At 45.7% G+C, this 27,402-nt stretch overlaps 1 protein-coding gene and 1 long non-coding RNA gene across 3 annotated transcripts in view; one reads left to right on the top strand and one right to left on the bottom strand.

Annotated features, from left to right (window-relative positions):
- Positions 1–27,402, bottom strand: part of LOC109515685 (uncharacterized) — a 155,616-nt gene that overhangs the window by 50,972 nt on the left and 77,242 nt on the right. The window lies entirely within an intron of this gene.
- fstl4 (follistatin-like 4) overlaps positions 1–27,402 on the top strand; it is a 104,618-nt gene that overhangs the window by 22,940 nt on the left and 54,276 nt on the right. Inside the window, exon 4 of the mRNA XM_019869651.1 lies at positions 23,875–24,117. Within this exon, the coding sequence (XP_019725210.1) occupies positions 23,875–24,117 (243 nt within the window). The remainder of the gene's footprint in view (positions 1–23,874; positions 24,118–27,402) is intronic.

Raw genomic sequence — 27,402 nt, 5'->3', positions numbered from 1 at the left:
GTTTTGTTTTGAAGTAATCGGTCACGTGAAGGAGAAGCGTGGCTTGACGTGTGTCAAGCGTAACACAGACGGATGTAACGGAGAATCCGGTAGTTTTTCAAAATAAAACATCTTTCGTATTCCGAAATAAATAAAACGGAATTAAGGCAAGTTCTTTCTGTGCGGCCCGGTACCAAATGCCCGGCGGACCGGGACCGGTCCGCGGACCGGCGGTTGGGGACCGCTGTCTTAAGCCACTTAAGAAGATTCTCATGCAAAAATCGCAATGACACACTAAAATAGGCCATTTTTTGGGTGACTAACATTTTGAACAGAGGTTCTCATGAGCATTTGCATCTCCTCTGTTGTACTTTTTTTTTTTTTCCGGCATGTCTGCATCACATCCTGTTTTCTTTCCCCCTCCCGTCAAACTCATCTATCGACTTTTATTTGTCGAGTTCCGCCAGTCGCTCGCTCGCTCGCGCTGTTCCTGACCCGCTGTTTGTTTTACCGCATTGAGAGCAAAGTTGCTGTTGTGTGTGTGCGGTTTATGAAAATAATAATTTTAGCCTCAGTGAGGGGGTGGGGGGCTTTTATTTATTTCTTTTTTTTTTCTTTCCTCGGCGCTAATTGCCCTTGTTTTTCCCTCACAACAACACCTGCCTGTTAAGATTTTCCCGGACCAGCCGAGTCATACGAATCCCGACAGGAAACAGGTGTCTCTCTGACAGACGTCGACAGGCAGCAGCGTGTGAATTTATAATAAGCACGCACGCACAAACACACACGCGCACACACACACACACACACACACACACACACACACACACACACACACACACACACACCACGATGACAATAAAAGGAATGCCCCGGAGGTGAAGCTCAGAGACGACAGTTTTGTGTCACCTCGCTAGCGTTACTTTTATTTTCCTGTGATTCACTTTTGGCATTTTCATCAACATCTCCCAAGATTTAATACCAGTCAGATGGAAAGCAATCTGGTCAGATTTTAAGCGTGCACACTGAAAAGCACGATCGCGTCAAAGCCAAAAAAAGAAACGAAGCAGAGCTGCGGTATTTTTGGATGCGCCAATCGTTTTCTGACGAGCACAAGCGCCAGAATTATACAAACATAACTGGTCCAATATTGAGAATAACGCCTTGTTGATTTAAAAACCAAATAACTTTGTCTTAGAATTATCCTCGCTAGCTTAATGCTAACACACAATCAGCATCAACAGTTGCGGCGTTCTCTTCCTCTTTCATATTTTTTTGTGACTCGTGGGCTCATTTATTGTGAACGCACCAAGCCGGCATTAAAGTTTGAAAGCCTCACTTGCCGAGTCAGCGTTATTATCTTTTGTAGAGGTAGATTTTATTTGGGCGCAGCTCTCTCGTCGTGGCTTTCATTGGTTTTGGAATTTGCCGATTCCCCCCGCGGGACTAATTACCTCGCCGCATCCTGCTGTCTCACTCGCGCCACTGCTGCTAACATTCTATGCATGTCTGTGCAAGTTCGCAGCTTCGCGGCGCTTCGTATTCCCGTCGCTCCTCCGACTTGTTTGCGTCACGTGACGCGGGTGGCATTCATCACGCCGGCCCGGTTTTTGCAGGAAGCGGCGCTTTTCCGCCAGGCGGATATTGTGACATTTCAACACAAGTTGTTCTTTGGAAATGCCACCCACTATGCGGCGCTTGCTGCGTATTCATCGTTCAGACTGCAAACGCTGATTCATCTCAGCACGGCGGCGTGGTTCGGGATACCTACTTTGTGACCGTCGCCGATTAATCGACTTGTAAAGCACCATGGTCAAAGTCGACCGTTGTCATGGGGGAATTAGAGACTTAACAAGCAGATTCATTCTGGATTCAACTATTCACGTAGTTTTTTTTTTCCTCCCCCAAGATGCAAAATTAAGTTAAAGTGAATTGGGCTAGCCGCTAGTCCGTGACGCTAGCCGCTAGTCCGCGGCGCTAGCCGCTAGTTCATGTTGTCAACGTTCTTTCTTGTCAACGTAAGGTGGGGAGCGGGCCTTGAACAAAGCTTCGTTTCAGTTTTATGACTTTGATAAGGTCTCGCTATGTCAGGCTGATCTTTACGGTCGCTCGGTTTAATGAAATTACTCCTCCTCTTCGTCTTCTTGCTCCTCTTCCTCGGCGGCGAGATTTACGACAAAGCCTCGCTCAACGTGTCCGAGCTCCGGCGGTGAAAATGAATTCTTCGAAAACATCAGGCTGGGCGGAAGAGGGGGCGGTTTAGTCGAAGTCACGAGACACAGTAAGTCGACGTGAAGATTAGAAATCACATTTTTATTTTATTTTTTTTCCACAAGTTACTTCCCCCTGCTCATTTTTATCTTTCTATTCAGAGGACCTTGACTGCCAGACATTTGAATGGCAGAAGTAGGTTCTTATGTGTACTCCAACATTCAAAATAAGACGATTGTTTCAAAATAAGACATCTTAGCCCAACATCGCAGTTTTGACTTGGCAGATGTTGCGGTGCATAGGTGAACAATAGAAATGACGCTTCATTTATTTTCTTTTTTTTCGCAATTGACTCCGGCTCCTCGTATTACAGCACTGGTTTCTTATTTCCCGCGTATTTAAAGGCTCCCCGTTGTGAACCCAAACGCAAGCCTGTTTCCGTTGACAACGTCGCCGTCTTGGCGCCAGCGTCGCCAGCTGTCACGCCCGACACGAGCCATCTCTATTAGGCGCCTGGCCCGCATCCAGACTGGCTCGCCACCTGTCTGGCACGCGCCGCAACAAACCTGACAGCTCATCAATTGGGCAATTAATTGTTGAGTCGCGACAACACTTATGAGGCGTTCTCACGGAACTCCCACGAAGGATGTTGTCGTTGTATTCGAAGACACGACGGCGTCAAAAGCCACGTTGATGATGAGTCATATTTGGACATATATTTTTGGGGCGGGGTTCTATTTTTCACACGTTGGACCACATGCTGATTTTAAACTTCAGTCAAAATGTGCTTGTGTTGTATGAATCACGTATTGTGTGCGCTGTGATCTGTTGTTGGGGTTAAAGTTGAGACGTTATGATTTTAAGAGGTAGTAAAGTTTTGATTTTTCTCGGAAAAAAAATGGGATTCAATGATGCTGATGGCAGGGAAAAATAAGAGCGGGAAGTTGTCATTTTCAGCGATTTTACCAACCAAGCAACAAAAATTACCTCATAAAGTCAGGATCGCACACGAAGCAAAAGTGTTTAACATATGACACGATTTTACAAGGAAACATTTTGGACGATAATGACAATCTTTGCAGGAAAAACGTAATTTCAAGACAATATCGTGAGAATGGTATATTTGACAAAAACAGATTGATGTTTAACATGAAAAAAGTCCTAGCTTTCCAGTCCGGCATTTATTTATTTATTTATTTTTAGCCCCTTGGGGGGCCACCGTAATTCTACTTGTCTACTGACACAGAACGTTCGTGGTTTGAATACCGAAACCGCAGCGTCCGAAACATGCGTGTTGTTTTTATTGCTTCCAGCTTGTGTCGTTAAAGTTGAAAGCGAAACGTGATCGTTTTACCACACAAGTAAAAACCTGCCATGTTGGAGTTAAAGACATTCAGGCCATCTGCTTTTTTTTTTTTTTTGCCCTGCACACACACACACACACACACACACACACCAATAAACAAACAAACAGCAGCAGCAGGTGGGGTGATTACCTTGTTATCAAAGTGGCGCTTGTTTCCCAGAGATAACAAGATCAATTAACCTGTTAGCGGCGCCCGATAATTGCAGGTGCACACAGCTAGTTGCTTGCATCGCATCCCGAGCAACTGGTTGCGCGTGTGTTGCGTGCGGGTGCATGTGCGACCGACGTTACATCCCGTCCAAATTTCGAAACATTTGCGACCGCTTCGTAGGGTCTCGATACAAACCGAATTTTAGGAAGGGGGCGGTTGGAGTGTTAACGAGTGACAATACTTTCCTCTCAAATGTAGCATCGCATTCTTTTAATGTCCAATGTTTGAGTCCAAAAAAAAGATTTGAGTAAAATCGCCTCTTTTTTCCACGCAATACTATCGTGGCTCAATTTTATTACGATTTTTCTTCTGAGAAAAATCTCACAACTTTATTCCGGTAAAATGTTGTTTTTCCTATCAAACGTATGACGATATTCTCTTGATGCCCACTTAAAAAAACCAAAAAAGTAACTTGATTTAAAATTGCTACATTTTTTTCGAGCAAAAATACATTTGCCAAATTTCACAGTCATTTCATAAAATGACCGTTTTCGTATAACTTTCAAATGAAGCAATCGATTTCAGTTTATCCTCCCAATATTATTCCGCGTCTTGAGGTAAAAACCTCAGCGCTATTAAAAGGATCTTCATGGGGGTGAACCCCCCCAAACAAACTGAATTTTGGATTTAACGAGCGCTCACTTTCAAATTCAATCACTTCCACACCCACTCAATGTTCACGTGATTTTTTTTTTCCTTTCCCTTTCAATTGACGATGCAAAGGCGCGTCAAAGACGTGACATATCCTCCGAGCGTCCGAGAATAACTTCACAGCAGCGTCGCATATACAAGAATCTATTTATAAAAGCGCGTGATCTGAGGAGCTGTTTTCAAATGCATGAAGATTAATTGAAAAAGCAGAAAAAAAACAAAAAAACTGCAGGTGCCGCTTCCTTCAGAAGGAGACGGCTGAATAATGTATTCTTCAATGTGTGGTAAATAACATCCAGATGGAGGCGGGCGGACTGCAATAAAAGCGGGTCAACAAAACTGGTCACAGTTGGCAGTCGAGCTGTTTTGATGACTTCTAATGCGATGTAGAAAAAAAAAAAAGAACAAAAACATTTGCATTTCACTTTTTTATTTTTGTTTTGTGCTGGTTGGATTTGTAATTATTCATTGGCTGGTTTGCCTCGAATTGAGGTCGACTGAATATGATTTGAAGTCCAACCGCTCACTGTACAGTTGTTTTTAATTATGGCAACATGTCTCATCGCTGTCCAAATCATGTCCAATTGCTAATCAGCAAAAAAAAATCTTTTTCAAAGGTCTAAGAGCCAAAAATGACGCAATAGATTAAACAACGAGCTGACTAAGCAGCGTAAAAGGCGGAAGTGAACTTCGGGGCTGACCGCTCCCTTCTGCGCCGAAGCTTTACAGCCACCTGTTTTGAACAAAACAGGCTTACTCAAATGTAAGGTTCAGTATCTACTCTATACTTGATTGTAATTACCACAACGTGCAATCTCAACGCGACGCACTCCTGAATCTCCATTCCGCACGGAGCTAAATTCTATTTCACAATAACAACACCACACGTAAGCGACGGGATGTTTGATTTTTCGTTACCATTGGGCCCAAGCGGCAGCCATCGCAGCAACGCCATCTTAACGGCTCCATTCAGGCCCGACGTGAAGGCGATCCGGAACGGCATTTGGTATTCAAACACAAATGGAGCAATTTGCGCAAATGGCAACGGCGTAATGGCGGCACCGCAGGTGTGACCCCCGAGGATCCTCCCGAGTCGGGGTTGGGTGTCATCAGTTAAGGACGTCAGCGTTGGGGGAAGACAGAGGGTAATGAAATTGCTACTTGCCGTACTAAGCAGTGGCAGTTAGGATGCGGCGGGAATCAGATTGGGGCTCGGGTGCTTATTTTGACGCGGCGGAATGAGCTGTCTCCCCGCTGGAAAAAAACGATAATTCAGCTGTCATTCCCAGGAGGGTGGGATGGTGGCGGATAAGGGGGCCGACCAATTTGTGCCAAGGCGGAAAGAGCGGCAAGAGGTGAGAGCCGTCAGCGCCACTTTTGCCGACCGAAATGCAATACCAAAGGCACGTTCGTGCTGACAGTGGGTTAACAAACGTCGGTGAAAAACTCACTAAAACGCTGTTTTCTCACCATATAAATTCTTGAGAACTATACATTTATTGGTCTTCATAGATGAGCATGGGCTATGCCCTGCCTTTTGCCCTGTAAAATAAAATCATAAAATAATCAGCCTTTTCCCCTTGCGTATCATTCAATTGTGTCCTGTTCAAGGTACCTGAGTAATGACAAAACTTGAGGTATCATGCATTCGTAACCCCTAAGAGGCGACTTGTACGAGGCATGAAACACTAGAAGGTTCCATTAGGACGCCATAATGGCACCAGGCAGCTGATTGAATGGCACTCCACCGACGTTTATAGCCAGCTAGCTCCCCGTCTGATTGTCCGATCATTGTCTTTGTGGCAGTCATTCACCACGATTTCTTGCAGTGAAAAAAAAAGAAAAAAAAAGAATGCCATTCCCATTCAAGCACGCCCTCCTGCTCCACCCCACTGAGACGCAGCGCTACGTAGCATACCAACTCCATTGACCGATGGAACGTAATGCGGGACAAGTGCCACGTCAAGGCTTTAGCTGTTAGCTTTTATGACCTGCGGCTGACAGTTTTTTTCCCTGGCCTGTCTTGTACTTAATGTGCGATTGACTCTTGATTTGTTTTTGACGTGCGATGCCGTAAAAGGGTAACGGCAACCACCGCTGCTTGTCGATGAGTCGTAAACACCAGCAATTACTTCGACACACCGTATTTCACTCGAGCCACGAAATCATGTATGTGTTGATTTGGGTTCAGCATTAGTTCGTTGAACACAACGATAACATTATGCAAACCCGGACATGAAAGCGAGACCTTCACAAATAAATAAACTATTTCAGAGATGTCTGTTGTAATGTTAACGTTATACTGAAGCTAATCCCTAAACCATTTAAAAATATTTAATTGTTATATGAAACCTAAACTCTAAGTACCTATTTTTTGACAAAAAAAAAAAAAATGCGGACGTCACGCTAATCCTAACATAAGACCTGTTGTTAGTGCCTTAGCCATAATGATAACGCTATGCTAGCCCCAATGCAAGACCTGTTGTTTGCTCTTGAACAAAAAAAAACCAAAAAAAGATTAAGCTAAGAATGACCTGTTAGCTTTTCAGCTAACATTGTGTTACACACCTATGCATCTGTTGTGTAGCAAAAAAAAAAAAAAAAGTCAACGTTATGCTAACCCTAACATGAGCCCTGTTAGCGCAGAATGTTAATGTTATGTTCGTCATAACCCCAGAGCTGTTATGTCACACTAAACATACCGCCAACATAATACCTCTTGTTCCCTCTTTAACCTAAAATGCTACAATTATGCCAACCCCAAACCGAACGCTCGATTTCCCGTCTTAATGGCTCTTCCTCCCTCCTTCTCTCTTCTGTCTCCTGTTTATGGTGCGAGCCATTAAATCATGCCGGTGAAAATGCACACTTTTATTTGCCTGAACGCCATAAACGATGTCTGCCCACGACCGAGAAGCTTAAAGTCCTTAATTACCATGCGCCCCCTCATCCTTCTGTGGGCCTATTAGGCAAAAAGCGCTTGGAGAAATGTAATTACATTCATGTATCATTAATAGTCCATCTCACTGTTATTTTGAGAGAGCGGAGGCTGGGTGGCTGAAATGATGGCGCATTATCTTTGGATGTAGTTGTAAATAGTTAATCTGGGCCCACAGGAGGTCCGCTGATATTCGCATTCAACGCACTTTGTCGCCCATTAATTCCCTTTCAAGTGAAAAAAACTCCCATCTTGTTTTTACCTTCCAAAAAAAAAAAAAAACTGCTCGCTATCTCCTTTACAAAAATGCTTACATTGAGTTAACCTTAACTCTAATCCCTAACCTCAACGTATGACCCGTTAGCTCCTTTAACAACGTACTTAGGTCAGGATGATCTTGACCAAAACCCGATCCTAAATAAAAAGAGCACTTTGGTTAAAATTCTTCAGTTAAGATAAGCCTAATGTCATTTGTCCACTCTAAAACTGAACTGCTCACCACAACCTCAACCTTTTATTAGCTCCTCAAATCAAAACATCAACGCGCACCTTTCCGCGATTCCGTTCGTGGACGTTATCGATCTCAGACCGGACGACGTACTCGCACCCGACCCTACCGCTCAACTCCCCGAGGCACTTTTGAGACTTGGGTGAAGTTTAGAGCGACCGTGCCAGGCGGGAGATTCACAGCCAAAGAGCCTTCTGCCTCCCCGAGCGGCTGCCCAGAGGCTACTTGCGGCCGGCCGTGCTGCGGAGGATTACCTCTGAGCGAACCGGCTGCCTACTTTCTCTCCTTCAGTGTCGAGCACAGAGCCTTAAAGAGGGAGATGAAAGTGGAACTTTTTACCTTTTTTTTTCTGGAGTAAGAGTTCTCTTACTGTCTATTGCCATAAATTACACTCAATTTGAACAAAATAAGACTCCCATTAATCACCCCAAAATTGCCCAAATTAAAATAGCGCTACCGTAAAGCTCCCAATGCGCACTTTGACAAAAAAAAAAAGTACAATAAATCTTGTTGCATGAATGCATACAAGTACTGCAAACCACTCGAAAAGTAACATTTTTTAAAAATAATAAAAAATTTAAATTTAAAATTCCTCGCAAATCGCATGTTCACAAAAAAACACGGCATTGTAAATCCTCGAAAAGCTGTGTCGATTTAGAAAACGAGCAAAGTACAATAAATCTTGTTGCATGAATGCATACAATTACTACAAACCACTCGAAAAGTAACATTTTTTAAAAATAAGAAAACATTTAAATAATTTAAAATTCTTCGCAAATCGCACGTTCACAAAAAAAACACGGCATTGTAAATAAATCCTCTAAAAGCTGTGTCGATTTCGAAAACGAGTGACCATAAATCTCTCACCAATTGCACAGGTTAATATAAAATGACTATAAATCCCCCCCCCAACACAATTGGAGTCGTCTTATTTCAAAGACAACCGCGAATTCACCAAAAGGGTGCCCACATAAATAAATGACGACCATAAATCCTCCCCAAACTGCCTAGATTGAAATAAAACTCCCATAAATCTTCAGAAAAAAAAAATAGACTGCCAGAAAATTACCAGCTTCTTATACCGCAGAAGTTTATCAACACTGTTGTTGTCTGCCGCCCTTCTTTTTTTGACTCAATATTTGCTAATGAAAGTTTCCGCGTGTCTTTGTTGAAGACACCAAATTGTCAATGTTTTGGAAAAACAAGTCCATTGAAGACTCAATTGTCAGTCCCCCGCCCCCCCCAGCTTCACTGTGGAGTGTAAACCGCGCATTCTCCCGTCAGTCCGTTCGCGTCTCGGCGGCGCGCCGGGATGAGCGCTAATGTCTGGCGGTCTTTGTCGGATTTTGTTTGACTTGGCGAGCGATCACACCTGAGCTGATGTTGGTCTTGTTGTCGTCCCCCTTAGCTCGCTCTCTCGCAATCTCTCTCTCCGCCCTGCTCGCTCTCCAGAGGGGACGGCCGTTAGCTTGACAAGTGATATTTATAGCCGGGGCTGCGCGTCGCCTAGCAAGCTGCCGGTGGGGGAGTACATCATTCCCCGATGAAGTTGTTTTGGTAAACGCTGTCCAATCCCAAACATCCTAACTATGAACAATCGGAAATATTGGAAAAGGAGGGGCTGGTTTTAGATTTTACAGGTCAAGGATAGCAAGGCGTGGGGATGGGGGGGGGGCTTTGATTTGCGAGAGCGACTGATTGCTTGGCTGCACGATGAGTCGCAATCACCAGGCTTGATTCAAGGTGAAGGATCATCAGTGAGGACGGTCCAGCCTCTAATCAATCGGCCGTCACAAACTCGCACGCTTTGTTCGTTTCAGCGTAGCACGGAAGTGCGGATCGGTCTTGATTGCAAAACAATCAATACGGACAATAGAAACCTGCCCTGATTTTTTTTTCCCCACCATTAGCTTTCATTTCACGACTTTCCCGATCGGACGGCACCGCTGCGGTTGCTCATAAAATCGGCCGAGCCCAAAGCGATTAGTCAGTCTGCGGTGCAAAACATTTGTGCAAGAGTGATCATTGATGCGAGAGCAGCTCGTTGGCCTGCGTGTTTCCAAAAAAACTCTTTTTATGGACCAACGTGTTTTTGGAAACTACAAAGGCAAGTCGGCAAGAATCTGATGGCTCACATTTTTGTTCAAGGTGGGGCGCCAACATTGATTTGAGATTTCTTGGCCCTGTTGTGGGTCTCCACCATCTTGATTCTAATTTTTGCATATTTGCAATAATGCCGCTCAATACGTCGGGCATTCTCCCCGAGACGTAAACGCTTTTCCGTCTTTGGTCGATTTCATACATTGTGTTTGGGCACCGGCGGCGATCTGCTTGCTCCGCATTAACTATTGCCGGATCACGTGAGCAGATAAAGCCCCCCCCCCCAAGTAGGGACGACTCCATTAGAATGCAGACCAAATCACCCAGCGGCGTCTTTTACGGCGTGTAAACGGCGCTACTTTACGGTGTAATTAACTTCTAAAGGAGCCGTGTGCAATCTCCGAGCCCTTTGGGAAGGTCCCGTTATTGGAGGGATGAAAGGCTAAAGGGGGGTGGGGGGGGGGGTTGGTGGCTGATAGGGCGGCGTCTTTGGGCAAGCGTCGGACAAGGACACTTTTTAATATTCCCAACTCTTACGAAATGAGGAGGATGACGCAAGCCCCCCCATCATCCCCCCAACGTCTTTCACGATTGTCTGATGTTTATGAAAACAGACACGTTAGAATAATTGTCGTCAGTGTCACGAGAACTGGTCGGTTAATTGGTGAGCAAATTATCTTTGTTTGCGGTTAAACACCGAATCGTCTTTGATGTCTGCAGAAGCGCGTACGTTCGTCTCTTAAAAGACTTCATTGTGTCAATTTGCTGTAAACGCAGTCGGTAATACATTTTCTCGAGTGGGTACACCGTGTTTGTCACGTTGAACGCAGTCTTTACAAAAAAACGGGCTCATTGCAGAATAAATGACGGGGGAAGAACCGCAAAAGCGGGCATTCGGTTGATTGAAGACGGAATGATGTTTGACGTACGCTTACGAAAACGCGTTTGCGGTCACTGACTATCGACACTGAAGCAGACGCAAACTTTGGTATTGAGCGATCAAAAACGGTCTTTGATGTTGATCAACACGTGTTTGTGCTCGCTGACGCCTTTTCATAAAAAAATCACACGCACGCTAGTTACGTTCTTGGCCGACAAAGAACATTTCATCGTCGGTGAATCAATTTTCCTTTCTGAAACCTCAACGACAAGTCAACCAATTAAAAAAAAAAAAAAAAAAGGCGTCAGGTTCACTGAAGGCTAAACTGTGATAAATGTGATCGTTGTGAAATTGCTGACTGGATTGTCGCTGCCGTTCCTGTAAATCGAAATCGTAATTATCACAGATTGTTCATCGGACCCAAAAATACGCCACTTTTCCTGGGATTCCATCCAGTTTTTGTTTTTTTTCTCGTTTGAGTTGAAGGGCAGTTGCCATGCGGCGTGGTAAAAGTGACAAACCGCCTCCACCTTTCACGTGCGACTCGGCCCGCATCGACATCATTCAACGCCAAAGTTGCGGGGGCCAGATTGCTGCTTTTTAGGGTGTGTAAAAAGAAGATTGAGCGGGTCTCGCTTGGCGAAAAGATGAAATGAGCCCCCCATTGAGATCCGCCGGGGGGAGGTGGGAAGAAAAAAAAAAAGTCTGGAGGGCGAATACACGGGCTTTTATCACTTATTATACGGCTGAGCGCATCCTATATTGTTCGGGGACTCCTCGCAGCCATCCATCTCCCGCATCGGAGGCAGCTGTGTGGATCAGGGAAAGCGGTATCAGCGTGTAATGTCACCGGGATCGGCCGCAACACTTACAATTTAAAGGGTACAGTGCAGCGGTTCTCCGCGTGCACTTTTTTTTTTTTTTGGACACAATAGCATTTTAGCTTGCGTGTGACAAAGTGCTCTGCAGGAGACAAAACTTCAGTCTCAATTCGATGTTTGGCAAAATGTTTGCAACCAAGGCGGCTATTGCGTGGAGCAGATGGCAGGATGGGGGTGGGACGAGACTTTCCACCGCATTCTGGAGGCGATCCGCACCACAGACAAAAGGACTCGGGCAGGGGGTGTCGAACCCATTTTGGACGCGGGCCACATTTTGGTTACCGTTTCCCTTGGAGGGCCGTGATGACTGAAACCATATCAAGAAGTCACGAACAACGGTTTATTCACATATTGTTTAAGTAACTGTAATGAGGGCTTTGGCAACAAGAAAATGCTGACAATATCTTTCATTTATTACGCATGAGAACATGAATTTTTGTCGAGATTTTTGCAAGCATCATGGAAGTTGACATGTTTGATTTGCTTTCGCGGGCCACATAAAATGACGTGGCGGGCCAGATCTGGCCCCCGGGCCTTGAGTTTGACACCTGTGGACCAAGGAGACGTGGCAGAGTCCTGGCAAATGACACACTGATGTCCCAGTTGAATACCCCCAACTGTATGTCTTTGTAGCTTGGCAGAATTTATTTGGCACAATCAATTTTTTTTTTTTTTTTTGCTGCGGAAGTCTACGGCAACCAAGAGGGCTCGCTGTTTCACAAAGTAAATAAAGGACAAGGAGACCCGGCAAGACCATACCGAAAAAAACCCCCAAAAAATGGCATATTGATTGGAAAAAAAAAATTGTATTTCTAATCTGTCATTGTTGCTAGGCAGAATTCAATGGACCACAATGATTTTTCCGCAGTAGTGTATGGCAAACTAGGGAAAACGGTTCCATTGCCCCGCATAGCAGACAAAGGAAGTGGACGAAATATATATTTAAAAAAAAAAAAAAACACCCAGAAAATGATCTATTTTGTTTTGGGGCAAAATTCATGGGGCACAGTCACATTAGCCCCAAAGTCTACGACAACTTGGGGAACACACAGCAGACGAAGAGAAGAGGAGAAAATGACAATTGCTACGCGAGTGTCAAATTTGAATCCCCGCTCTGAATTTGTTGCGAGGCAAACTCCCAGGGGGGGCCCATCCCATTTGCCCCCCAAAACTCCCCGGCAATAGCGCAAGAGCAGCATACAAACGTGCTACGCTAACGACAACGCAAAACGTCCTTAATCGAGGACTGCCGCTACTACTTACGCGTAGCTGGATCAATCAGAATCCGGCCCTTGACATTTCTGTTTTAATAAGAACCGCCGCAGCGTAATGATGAAGATGAGTCAAGCGTGTGCCGTTACTAATGATGTGGAGATAAGCCGTCATGTGACGCCGAGTCACTTCATAACTCCCCGGAGGCTGCGTGGGCCCACCAAGAGCCTGCCGGCCAAACAAACGATGCCGTTGCCGGGCGGGTTGGAGGTGACGCGTGTGCATTCGCGTCTGCGTTTGCAGTTGATTGATTGCCCCAATTACACGTACGTTCCCTTGAAGCGGCGTAGGCGTGCTGATAAAATACGCATACGAAGCAAGCCATCTGTAATAATCACAATATAAATAAAGTTGTGTGCTTTAAATTCTACATGACTTAATGATCTTTGCGCACTCTTCTTTTCATCCATAATTGACTTCCATAATCACTGCGCGGCCATTAAATATGAGTGGGTGTGTGCCGTTGCTAGGTAGAAGAACATACGAGTATGTAGAACAGCTTACGGGGGATGTAAAAAAAAAAAATACCAAATAGTGATTTGGAAAAATTTGGCCATGAAAAATCTTTTCTACACTTTCCACCATTGTGAGCGTCAACCTGTACAAATCAACTGAAAAAAATTGGTGACATTTTGGAAATGGGCGCGTGTCCAAAAGGAGGACCTTGAAATGTTGGACCATCTTTAAAAAGAAAAATCTTAAATGATTGTGTTTTTTTTTTTCCCTCTGATGAATTCCATCTCTTAATTTCTTAATCAAAAGGAACGTCGGGCTCAGCATTCTTGCTGGCAGTCGTGTCCATTAATCAATTTGAGGCCATTAGCGATAACGCAATGGAGCCATTGAGCACCCGTCGCCATTGTGGCGCCGCTACTGCCATTCCCTAATTAACGTCCCTATCTCCTGGCTGCCGTGTTCACACGGAGTTAAGGGCGAGCCAAGGCCACCGGAACTCCATAAAAATGCAAATCTCAGCCACGTAAAATCCCGCCGCAAAGCTGGACGTGATTAAATGTCTCCGTGTTACGTACTATTTGTGTTGCTGTGTGAAGAGGAGCTGGGGGGGGAGTTTTGGACCACAAATGTGTCCCGTTCATAGGGCCGGTGGAACGTCAGGGTGCGTTCTCGGCAAGGGGGACGTTTCCCGTGACCTTCTGCGTTTGACCTTGGGGAACGAGCCGGAGCCAAAGACAGACATTGTTATCCCCAAGTGGGTCTTTGGCGTCAAACCGGCTTTATTTTGGTGATGCTCATCCCTATTGGTGACATCGTACCCGAGGCCCTCGGTTACTTTGAGTCCAACACACCGTCGTTCTCACCGTTAGCAATTTCTGAACTCGATCCTTGAGCGATGGTCGATGAGCGCATCGCTCATCGACGGCATTTGTATCCGCTTCTCCCAGTGAGTGCAATCAAACGGTGGCCTTTCAAAAGCGCCTCTTGGACTATCTGCTGCTTGCACATTCCCGAGACTCTAAAGTTCAGCCAAAGTTTTTCAAATTCTATCTGCATCGATCTAGCATTTCAGAGTAAACCGAGGTTCCTCTTTGGGTAGCGGGCTGCCATTTCAGCAGGTAACCATGGCAACTGTCCCGGGCGATGGACACATCATCCGCAACGCTCCTTTTTTTATACCTCAGGGGGTAACGGAGCTAACGCTGGTGGATGGCTAACGGCCTGATGCAAAGTTTATGACGGCGGCGGATGTCGTCGCGTCGGCACGTCGTCGAAATAAAAACGATGGTGCACTTTGGCTAACCCCGATTCTTCCTGAATGATTTATGACTCCGTGGGGGGGGGCGCGCTGCGGTCGGTCGGCGCTTTTAGTGGCCACCGGCGAGGCCTCGTGGGGACTCATCGTATCATCGCCGCCCCCACCCCAGACAGCTTGGCACATGTCACCAAATGTGTTTAGTAAGCTGCACGGTTCTCATTTTCTTTTGACGTCAACAATTTGCAGCTGACAAGTCGCAACGTTCAAAATATATAAGCTGTCAAGACTGTGAGAACGTTCCGGATTGGGTCACGCGTTTCCTAGCCTTGTATGTGAGCCGCAACGCTAGGTGGCTATGTGTTAGCATTCATGATGCCGATAATTGCGTCGGTTAAGGAATGTTAAAGTTTTAACGTAACCTTAACGTATGGCACATTGTTGTCGGAAGAGGGCGGGGGGGGGGGTAGTAAAATAAATATGATTCATGTCGTAAAACTAAAGTGTGAATTATTGTTGCTTTAAGAATAGATACATTTATATGAAAATACTGACAAATGAGAATGGAGGGTGAGGCAAACCCATACATCATAAAACGAAACAAAAAAAAAAACACCGTGCAAGAAATACAAATAAACAAACACATATATATGATGCTTACATCGACTTTAGGAAGACATCACAAAAATTCGCTAGCCGGGTCACAAAGTAACTTTGTACCGATCGTTGTTGCTCGCCTATACTGTCGTGCTAACTAAGCCTTTGGAAGCTATTTGTCGAACATCCTGCCGATACCGCCTGTGGCTTGAAATAGTTTAGTAACTATTGAGCGTTGCCAAAACAACAACAAAAGCGTTGCCGTCTTTTTTTTTTTTCCTCATTTCATTTGCGACCAAGCGAGCAGAAGTTTTTCTATGGCGGTGTACAAAAATATCCCCCCCCCCCCTCCATGTAAGAAAGTCATTCAATGGAAGGTAAAATGCCGAGCTGTCCTGTTTAAGTCGGAACAAACGGCTGGAGCAAGAAGACATTCACACCTAGCATCCATTAAGCGCATCAATTTTACATCCGCAGCTGCCCTTTTTGTGTGTGTGTGTGTGTGTGTATGTGTGTCTATTCATGTGTGTGTTAAGTACAAACTCATTTTCTCCATGACGCTCCTTCATGAGATATTTACATTGGGCATCTATTATGGATGATGATGTGATTGAAGTTGAGCGTTCATCTCGTGGCCCCCGTCTGAACCCACCTGGACCACTTTTTTTTCCTTTCTTTTTCTTTTCTTATATCTGTGGATTATAACTGGTTGCCGTCTTTATTTCCATTGAGCAAAATGGCAGTTGTGATGGCTGATTGGCGAGAGGAACCAGGGCAGTAATAATATGACACAGGCATTGCAGGCGCAGGTGACCAATTGTGCCATGGATTTATTTTATTTTATTTATTTTTTTGCCATAATGGATTCTTTCGAGCTGTTTGGTTGATGTCTGTTGTGCAAGCCGGTGGTTACTATGAAAAAAAAACGGCAGGAGGAGCCATGGCATTCTTTACGATATGAGTTTTGTTCAATCATAAATGTTCAACCGCTAGCAGCGTTCACTTTTTGACGATTTTGAGTTGGGGCGGTGTTTCGGGACTATGGATTATTTCGAGTACAGTGTTTTTTTTTTTCTCTATTATCCATTTCTATTGTTCAAGGCGTCGGATCTCACGTCGGCTGTGCCATTTCCGCTGCAAACGAGCTCTTGAATTGCGTCCATCAAAAGCGGATCTCCGTCCAAAATCTGCACGGGGGCTTGTTGTCAGCCTGCGTTGAGAAACGCAGCGGCTCTTGCGACATTCCTCATTTTTTGGAGCGCATCCAAGCCCGGCCCGCTGTTGCTTCGTGTCCCCACACACACATACACACACACACACACACACACGTGCATGCGTGCACAAACAATGACCGCTCAGTGATGGTCCCTCAGAAGCTCCCATCATCACTCTTCGAGTCTCGGTGACTCTCTGCCCACAGTGGTGACTTGTATTTTTTTTTTTTGTCCCTACCCCTAATGCTTCTGTTCTGTCCTTGAGGTTCAATTTTTTTACATTTGAGTCGTTTTTTTTTTTTTTAATTAGCTTTATTTTATATGTGATTTTTGGGCCCAAATTTAATACGAGACATACTGTGCGTACACATTGAAAATGTGTGCATTTTTTATTATGAATGTAATATTATTCAGACAATTAACATGTAAATAAGAATTTTTTAAAAAATAGGGTGAGGAGGAGTCAATTTTTGCTTGATTTGAAATCGTGCCCAGGGGCGACGGTGGCCAGCGTGAAATTTCCCGAATGGCCGGTGCATTTCCAGGCCGGTCCTGTCCAGCAAGGCCGCCCGCGGCCATCCCCCAACCGAACAGTCGATTGCCGTCACTTGACGTTTCCCTTGACGAATTTCTGTCCCAGCACGTCCCTGGTCGTGCCCCTCCCCCCCACAAAAAAAATCTCAAAACCTCTACCACTACGCTAAATGTAAAAGCTCCTTTTTTTTTTTTTAACTTGCTTTTCCACCTTCTAACCCGTGTTTTCTTGACCTCCTCGTGAGGCCTCCCCTCGCTTTCTCCTGCCGCCCTATTTCCTCTCGACATCGTCCATCTTCCCTCCCCCTTGCCTGACACACGCATGCATGCACACACACACGCACGCACGCACGCACGCACGCACGCACGCACGCACACACACACACACACACACACACACACAAAAAAGGAAGCTATTGAATAAATGAAAGCCACATGTAAAACAGAAGGCGAGCCATCTCATCAAGTGAGCCGCCGGGATGTTGACAGGTGGAAGCCGGCACTCCCTAAAGTGTGTGTGTGTTTGTGAGTGTGTGTCCGCATGTGTGTCTGCCCGTGTGTGGGTGTCCATGTGTGCCTGCGTGAGCGAGTGAGTCTCTGTGTTTGAGTGAGTGTGTGTGCGTGTGTGCATGCACGCGGACATGATAGAGATATGATGAGAGAAATCCAAAAAAGACCAAAACGTGTAGCAGTCTGTTTCGTGCGCTAACTGGGATGCGACTCGCCATTTAAAGTCGCCGAGCGCCGTCACTTGAATGCGAGGCGAGCGGTGACGCTACTGAATTATTCACGCGGTCTAATTCCGGCCTGTTTTCTCTCTCTCTCGTATTGATGCTGTCAGGTGCGGGATGAGGATGGACGGGGGCTTGGAGGCGGGAAGGGGAGGGCGAGGGGGAGGGTCACTGATCGGATGAATCACTTCCTGTGTGACTGGAATGTCGCACTTCTATTGTGATTCATTTCTGCTGAAAAGGGGCAGGTTGAAATGTTTCCCACAGGAACGTTTTTTTACGACACTCTTAACTGTCAAACTAATGCAAACCCCCCCACAAAAAACCCAAAACTTTTTTTTTTGTTTGTTGCTGCCCGTAGTCTCTTCTTGGATAAAATTTTAATTTGTAGAATACCCACACACTGACGACGCTTGGCGACAATTGCTGCTGAATTAATATGGTCTCCACATTAGTCGGACACTCACCCTTATTTTCCCTTGCTGCCCATTGTCTCCTATTGGATAAAATCAAAAAGTTTAAAAATTATAGCTATGAAAAGAAATAGAAAACCATCAATCATATGATGTATTTTTTTTTTCCTGAATTGCACTGGTGCTACGCTGCAGTCTCCACTTTGTCTGGACTTCCTCGATGCCCACATTCTCCTACTGGATAAAATCTGTCTCCTCACCACAGAGGCAAATAACGCTTGCCGAACAGTTTCACGCGACTTTATCGACATCCGAGATTGTGACTTGTCAGGACACGTTTGGCGTGTCGAAAACGTTAACGCTTAACTTCGAACGTGAAATTCTCCTGAATAGCTTCACAGGAGTGGTGCTTGCGTTGTGTTAAGGAGTTGTGCTGATTGCCGAGGTCGGCACATGAGACCCCCCCCACCCCCCAACTCACATTTCACAGTCTAATCACATTAGCATGCAATTAAAGTGCATCCTCAATGAGGTTAGCGGCGTATTCCTCTTTAAGCGAGCAACCTTCCCAGGCAGACAGCTTTATTTTCATATCTTCCACCCCCGCCGTACACTTTTTTTTCCCCTCCCGCATTTGGTTAAAAAAGCACAACCATATATTTTTTTCTGTTTAAACCCAAATGCTGAGTGCACTTTGCCTGAACTTCCTCTCCCGTGATCCGACGCAAGCTCCTCACTGAACTTGGCAAGCCTTCCTGGTGGAATTGCAAGGCCTTAAAGAAGGCATGCAGATTTTCCAAACAAACATTAATGTGTTGCTTTGCATCAATTGCGGGGAGACAAATGTCTCCCGCATGAGTCACAAGTGCAGTTTGGTGGGAATGGAAGCTTTATTTGCACTCAAAATGGAGTCGTTGAGTCAATAATAGGACAGTTTGTGTGTGTTAGCTACGCTAATGTCCCTCAACGAGAGCCTGATTAGACTCCGGTCCGGATGAAAACGCTTTATGCAAAATGCTACAAAACATGGTGCAAGGCTGCCATTTTTTTTTTTTTTGCTCTTCTATCCGAAGATATTTTCTCTAAGAAAATTGAAATGCATGCGGAAGGTCTCCCGTACGTTTGTGCAATCTTCCCACGCTCTAAGAACGTGTCAAGTCCTCATCACATTATTGGAAAAATCGTTACCGTTTTATGTCAGGAGCTTGCCATTCCTTTTCGGGAGGCGCCGAAATGACATAAATATGTACGAGGGCGTGTTTGTGTGAGACTCCCCAAACAAGCTCATAAGTCACTTGTTTATCTGCTGCCCTTTCTAACGGCACTGACATCCGGCTAATGCTGCCTCGCTAATCGCATATGAAAGTGCTTTTGTCTCCATAATGTCAAGCCAAAGAGGACCCCACAGACACTTTAGTAGCGATTGTAATATTTCATCAGTACGGGCGCACTTCACGGGCCACAATCCGGCATGAAAAGTTGCCTGGTCGTCAAGCCCGCATTTAGACGGAGCGGAGCGAAGCCTCTCGGCGCGGTCGCTAATATCGCCTCAGGGATGTGTTGTGATTTGTAATCATAGCCTCGTTTGTTAGGGATTTTTTTTTTTTGGGGGGGGGGCGGGGGGGGGTCTTCATTGTCATGTGTGATGTAAATGAAGACCATGATGTGTTTTTTCACTCATTTGAGTCATCCAAGGGGTAATCGGATTAACATAACTACTCAAAACATCGGCACGCGATTGCGGTTTTCAGTAACCCAATCTGCTCAAATTCCACAGCGAACCAGTGAGTGTGTTTTGGAAAACAACCCGGTATTTGTGTGTGCCGGTAAAGTGAATTTATGATAACGTAGCAGTTTGGCAAATAGTGAAAGTTTTGTCAAAGAGGCTTCAAGTTGTTCTGCGCTGTCAAACTAAACCTAAAACAAAGAGAATGACACGCAGTGTATTTAAAACACCCACGCAACTTTTTACCTTCTGCTAGCTTCATGGGAACACCCGGTGCAATAATGCTACAGATAAGCTAGCAAAAGTAGCATCGATTATGAGGTTTGTGTTTCAAAGTAGGGTTTCAACTGTTAGGGTTTTTAATTATGATGTCAAGGCAGATTTAAAATGGATTAGCGTTTTGTCGATTTGGCTTTCAAATGAGGATATCAGGCCAGGGTGTTTGTTCTAAGCAGTGTTATGTTTTCCAGACAGGGTTTTAAATTAGGTTTTGAAGACTTGGTTACTGTTTTCAACAAGGGTTAGTATTTTCTTCTTCGTATTTCAAGGCACAGACCTGGTTTCAAATTGGGGTTTTAAATAATGGCTGTTGTACCGAATGAAGAATGCCCCCATGTCGAGGTCTCAAGCGGACCGTTGCGGTTGTCGGGGTTCAGATGCCGCTAAATCCCGCCTGTGTGAGGAGGCTTTCGCCAACCTTATAAGTCATTCCGGTGAGTAGCAGATTGCAGTCTCCTTGGCAGCGATCAATAGACAAGCGCACCGGGAAGGATTAGCGCGTGCGTATTCAACAACGCCACGCGGACTCAATCTATTTTGAACGAGGAGAAAACTAAATGGGCCCTTGTGGTTTACCGACGACACATCAGCTAGCCTCGGGTTACTGGGCGTTAGCATAGCAACTGATCACTTATGACTGATTCCCGACTTGATTTTTGTCATTTTGGGACTTGGTTCTCGATTCTCTGAGACTTTTACTTGTCTGTGACTTGGTTTTCGGCTTGGTTCTGTCCAGGTCTTTGCGTCGGCTTGGTGATGATCGGTACCAAAGAAACGTATCAGTCCACCATTAATAATTTGCGTGAGAAATGTGAGTGAGTGCAGGCAAAGTGTGCTTGAAAACAGACGAGAGGCAAATGAGCTGATTTCACCTGCGTCACGAGGCAACGATAAGACTTTTCCCGATTTAATGAGAAGGTAAAACATGCGGCGAAGCATATTAAGGCTGCGGCGTCGAGTACTTTGTGCAACCGCTTTCTGCTTTCATTTCCATGCGTTGAAAACAACACTCATATGGCCGGTAATCCATGCTGAATACAAATTGTTCTGTTTTTGTTGCTGCAAACAGCTGCACGCCATCTGCTGCATCTTCAAGGGTGATATTTATCCCCCCCCACCCCGCCGCCGTATCTTCGCTGGGGCCATGAGCGATTCTCTAGCAGAAGAGCCGGACCAGCCGTACTCGCTATCGCCCGACAAACTGTGGCAATTTACGTCGCAAATTACCAAGGAGGCAGACGGCGGCAAAGTATGTAGGAGGTGAATCGGAGAATTGATCAAATACTAAAATGCAAAAAAGGTGCTCTGCTAATATCAGGCAAGAGAGCAACTTAGGAACCAGAGAAAGGCAGGATTTTAAATCATGTCCTGCATTTGAGAGAAGTGATGAAATGCTAACATGTTAGCGGCTGCTATGCTAACAGGTCGCAAAGGACCAACCTGGGCAGAGAAAGCGCTAAGGCAGGTTGTTAAGGATGTAGTTCGGTACGATATGAAATGAGAATTGGTCAAATGCTAGCATGCTAAGAGCCACTATGCTAACATCTAGCAATTAATAACAACCAACACGGTTTGTTTTGGGATACATAGAAATACGTGAATACACTTTTGTCTGTGCGTGTACGTTTTTCTCCTGCATCATATGATCGCAGTCATAATATCGTCCACAATTCTGCTTTTTAGATATCATTTCACATTCTTATCCGTTTTGCCCTGCAAGTTTTTGTTGTTGTGTTGCATTGATATTCCATCCCAGCGAGCGCTTTGTCGCGTACGAGACGCCCATTGACGGCTTGTCCTCTGTGAATTCAATTATCGGCGGGCCGCTTCACCCCGCTAATCGAATAACGCGCCGCGTCAGCACATTTTGATTCAACGACAAAAATGGAGTCAAAATGTCACGCGGGCACCCCCGGAGGCTTCGCGGGATGAGCGCCAGGTTTTAGGAAGCTCGCAAGTGTCCTTTGGCGCCCGAGGCGGCGGGCAAACATACGAAAAAAAACCCCAACAAATAGTGCCACCGATTCAATCCAAAAATGCCGCGGGACGCCACTAAAAGGATTTAAAGAGATTCCTCTCGCCCGGGTTCAAGTCAATCCAGGCCTTTGAGTGGCACGACGCGGCGAAGCTTTGAGGGTTTCGCCGCGTCGAGTCAAGTGGCGGGTGCATTCAAGGCAGGGTGACAGTTTCAGTTCAAGTTTGGGTTTAGCCAGGACATGTTTCAAAGTAGCGCTTTTAGTCAGGGTTTCAGTTTCAAGGTATGTTTTAAAGCCACGTTTAGGTTCAAGTTAAGGTTTGCGTTTCAAGCCAGTATGAGTCTTTCCAATTCGAGTTTCAAACCAAGGTTAGTGGTGGGTGTGTCAAACGTGACACCGGTTTCGTTTCCATGTCCCTTTTCTGGGCGCCAATTGTCTTGCGTTTTCCCATACGAGTCCAAAAGTATCAAAAGAGATTTCCACCGCCTTTTGCGCTCGTCTCTCCAGCAAAAGTGGAAACCGGCGGCGCTCGTCGGTCATCACGCCGTCATCCTCTTAAAAGCTAATAAACATGTTGGCTTGTCAAAATGTCAGACAGATAAGAAGGGCGAACAAACACGCCTCCATTGTGCCACAAATGGATCATTACAGCCCTCTGACCGAATGCCCCCCCCCTCCCCAACCACCCGCGGGGACATGTCTTACATGGCAAATAAAGAACAACAACACTGCAGTCCCCACTCGAACCCGCTTAGACGAGTAGGATTTAGCATTTTAGCCTGCCGAGAGAGCGCAAATGTCAAACATGTTGTGTATTGTTAGCAACTTGCGTGCTGCGTGCTTCTAAGTCGAGTCGGCGGTGGGCCACTAAGCGTTTTTAATCTCTCACGCCCCCGAGACCTCGAACCGTCTCGTCATCGACCTTGGCGTGAGCACATAGGTCGCCCAGGCGTAGGTTAGGGGCGTGGCGGGGGCTAGTTTGCATTTCCCACAGATGCTTCAGAGAGCGGGACACGACGGGCAATTAGTACGACGGGATAAGTCGGCAAGTGATCGCCTCTCGCGGGCGGATACGATGTGCAATAATAAAGACTTGATTTTGATTTTTTTTTTTTTTTTAAAAAGCGCAACCGCCCGCAGACTGCGGCTGCTTTATTATTTGACTTGTTTCCCATAGGAACCAATGGAAATAAATTTCAGCTGTTCAATTTATTCAATGTGCAGGTGCGCTTGGGGCTTGGAGGTGGGGCTTCAAGTCAGGGGTAGGGTTTCAAATTAGGATTTAAAAACAGGATTAAGCTTTCACGGTCCGAGTCAGGGTTAAGGTTTCAAAGTAGAATTTGAAGTCCGGCGCAGCGGTTTTCAAGTAGAGCTTCAATACAAGGTTAGAGTTTCAAACGAGTGTTTCAGACCAGGTTTGGGGCTCAGAATTCAAGACAGGATTCAGGTTTTGATGAAACTATTGTGAGTTCAAATGAATGCTTCCAGTTAGAATTTCAAATTCAAAACAAGGTTGAGGCTCACGTTTATGATTGCTTTCCATGTCAGGTTTGGGTTTCAAAGTCATCTTCCAAGGCAGGGGTTCGAGTTTTAAAAATGAGGTTTTCGAGCAACACCGTGCATCAACTCTTGGGGGTGCTCTGTTTTCCCCATCGACCTGGGTTCATGAAGCGTCCGTTGTTCCTTTCCGTTCCAGCCGTCGCCGACCAGGACAGCAGTCCGTGCCGGAGGACTTACTGCGGTCGCGGCCGCCAGTGCGTGCTGATGGCGACGACCGGCCGCGCAGAGTGCGTGTGTCAGGAGAAGTGCCGCGCGTCCTTCGTGCCGGTGTGCGGCTCGGACGGACGCTTCTACGAGAACCACTGCGAGGTTTACCGAACTGCCTGCGCGGAGAGGAGGCGCATCTACGTGGTGCACAGCAAGGACTGCTTCTTCAAAGGTAAACGTCGTACCCGCGACGCCATGATTAGTGCTAGCATCGAGATCGCCGAGGATGTTTTTTTTTTTTCTCAGCTACGAGTATGATTGACGCCTTCATGTCAGATTAAATTGCGCAATGAAACGTTCAAACAAAATGCCGTACGATTCAGTCAAAGGAAGTTGCGATCTGAAATGATTGAAGCTAATCAGGATTGGATTCCGTTGGATTAAGATTTGGTACGATGCAGTCAAATGAATACGATGAACGATGTGACGCGATGCCGTTCAGTCCAATGAAATACGAAGCGGCACCCTTCAGTCAAAGTTTACATACGACCATCATGATGATGCAACGATTTGGTGAAGTGGAATTGCGATACGATTAGAGACTCAATTAACGACGTGATTCAGTCCGATTACGATACAATTAAGTCAAATTAAGTGGCGATCCAGATGACTCTTGGGATACGATTGTGATTCGGTTCAATCACGACGCAACGTGGTTCGCTCAAATGAAATTGACTCAAATTACGATGGGATACCATATGATTGACGAATTATGGTGTGAGAAGGTTCCGTCAAATTCAGTGGCGAATCAATGTCATGTCCAGTTATGAGTTCACGATGCCGTCAGATCGACTCTGATTACGATGAATACGATCCGGTTCAATTAAAGTGCAATTGCCTCCGATGATGATGCGGTGCAACCAACTTCAATTTGATTTGATTCACTCCAATTAAGATGCGACGGACTCCAACAATATACACACACACGAAAGAAAATCGTTTCACGATATCAAGATGGAAGCAAATGATTGCTCTTCAATTCGATTATAGTTGACGTGCAGTCGCCCGGAAGATATTCTCGTTAACGTAGAGCAGTCTGGTTCGATTTTTTTATCCAGAGGCGTTTTCTCAACTCGTTGACTGTCTGTCGAGTCGTTTTTAATTACAGGTGTAGTAAAAAAAATAAATAAATAAATAGTGCGGGCTGCGTCACCAACTGTAATGTTTTTTTTTTTTTTTTTTTTTTTTTTTAATTAAAAGAAATTGTTTCGCGTTATTAAAGCTTGTTTTGATGCAGGCACCTCAAGAGCTCCCTCGAGGAGGACGGAGCCAAAATGAAGTCTGCCTACTTGAACGCTTTTTGACTTCAATTTAATACAGAAACATTTCCGCGGGAACAAAACAATTGTTTCTTTGAGGCACTTGTCGGGCGCGCCGCCTGCCGCCGCGATCACCGTGGCAACCGGGGCCGTCTGTAGTGGATACTCATTTAATGGAGATGAAAGAATCAAATTGTTTCTTGCAGTCAGGAGCTCCATGCCGGCGCTCAGGGTTGAGTTTGTCGTCTGGGAAACGATAGCCTGACAAGTACTGACAACGGCACTTAAATGCGACGCCATTCATGCCACGGCGGCAATTGAAGGCTACATTGCGTATACAAGACTTTTTTGTTCTCACAAACCACACATGATGGAAGATTGCCATTTTTTTTTTCAGCGCTGCACAGAGGTCTTTCGTCAACAAAAACAGAGAAGCTCAGTGTGCGGGTAGCGCGCGTCGTGTTTGGCGATATTCTTTTGGCGGTACGGCAGTCCGGTGAACCCTTTTGAAACGGCGCCGCGTCCTTGTAAAGGGCAAGAGAATTTGCCGCCGGTGTTTATTCTAGTTATCAGAAGTCAGACTGTTTTGACGCCACCTTTCTTTTGTAAAAACAATTGTTGTTGACATCTTTTGAAAAATCGAAAAGATTTAAGATGCTACATATCTTATTATTAAAGCCATGGGCCATTTCATCGCATCATAATTTGGACTCCTCAAACTGGTCCTGGTCGGTCTCCTCTGTTTCCTCAAAAGAAAACAAACTATTGACATCGCACTGTCTTAAACAGAAAAGGGTCAACGTGTTTCCATAGCAACACATCCCGTTGCACTGCATCTTCTCTTTCCGAAAAAGACGACAAACACTCGATGCTGCACTTTCCGAAAAAGAAAAGATTCAAGGGGCAAATTTGTTGAACTAAAATCCCATGCAAGAAGAATACTTCATGGATCACAGACGTCCGCACGTTTGACACGGCGCCAACAGCCTCTCACTCGCCAGAGGCTGAGCTGCACCCCGTTTCCAAGCCAAACATCGTACACGTTACGAAATCAACGCCATTCCTCTGATTTCGTTTGACAGCAACACAAGTACACCACTTCAAAGTCCACTTCATCCCGACTCGAGGTTACGCCGCTCCCAGATATTCCCGTCCTTGTCTAACATCTGTTAGCGGCGTGGCTGGAAATCTCCTTTTCCAGGTCAGATTAAATATCTCTTCTCTGATCCCCTCAAAGGTGCGGATGTGTAAATAGAAAAGCTCTGGCTTTTTGGTGTCGTTCGCATGCGGGCTCACACGCGCGATTCGTGGCGGCGGTTTTAATCGCCCCGTTAAGCCGAAAGGGATTCCTGGCCCGCGCCGGCGCGCATAGCTAATCCACATTAGCCACGTTCGCTCGCCACATTAGGGCCACTGAAGCCAGACGAGGAAAAAAGGAGAGCGTCGGGAGATAGAGGGGGAGGAAAAAAAAAAAAAGGTCTGGTGATTAAGACTGCCGGCGAAGAAATAACAGCAGGCAGGCGGAAAGGAGTTGACGCGACGTGACTGGCGGTGGCGCGCCAGATATTTCCAAAACAAGCTAATTGACTTACACGGTCACTTGTTTGTCGCTGAATGTGGCTGAATGACAAACAACAGGGGAGCTTAGGCCTCGGTTGTCATGGTGACTGTGGGTCTGAGGAGAATTTTTGGTTTTGTCATTTTCAAGGTGTCCCAATAAAAAATGTGCCACACGCTTTGGTCAAAATACAGATGACGATTAGCGCAACACGGCAGCCCGGTTTAGCTAGCTGCCAAGTCGGTACGAGGATGACAAAGAGGGTGCAAAGTTTCCAAAAGGTTTTCGGGACTGGGTGAGATGATGGGAACGTTCCAAATTTGAAACTATCAATGGGATTTGTGGGCCATGAAAAAGAAGACGGCTCTCCTTGCCCAGATGCAAGGGCATTACAGTACGAGAACTGGTGGTTGCGGTTTTTGTGTCGTCTGACCATCGTTGGCATGTAAAAGAAAATGGTGGCGCTTCAATCAGGGGCCGAGTCATTAAACTGTGCGTCCGACAACACCGCAGCTCTACTGTTGGCTTCTTCATTTTATGGGGGGGTTTCTCTGAAGAACGACTTCCCCCACTTGACTTAACTTGATGTCACAGTAAATGAAACCCAAACTCCGGCAAATGCTTTTAAGTGCCCCCCCCC

The sequence above is a fragment of the Hippocampus comes genome, unplaced genomic scaffold, assembly GCF_001891065.2.
Source record: "Hippocampus comes isolate QL1 unplaced genomic scaffold, H_comes_QL1_v1.1 scaffold109, whole genome shotgun sequence".
NCBI lineage: Eukaryota > Metazoa > Chordata > Actinopteri > Syngnathiformes > Syngnathidae > Hippocampus > Hippocampus comes.
This window is presented reverse-complemented; position numbering and strand designations above follow the sequence as displayed.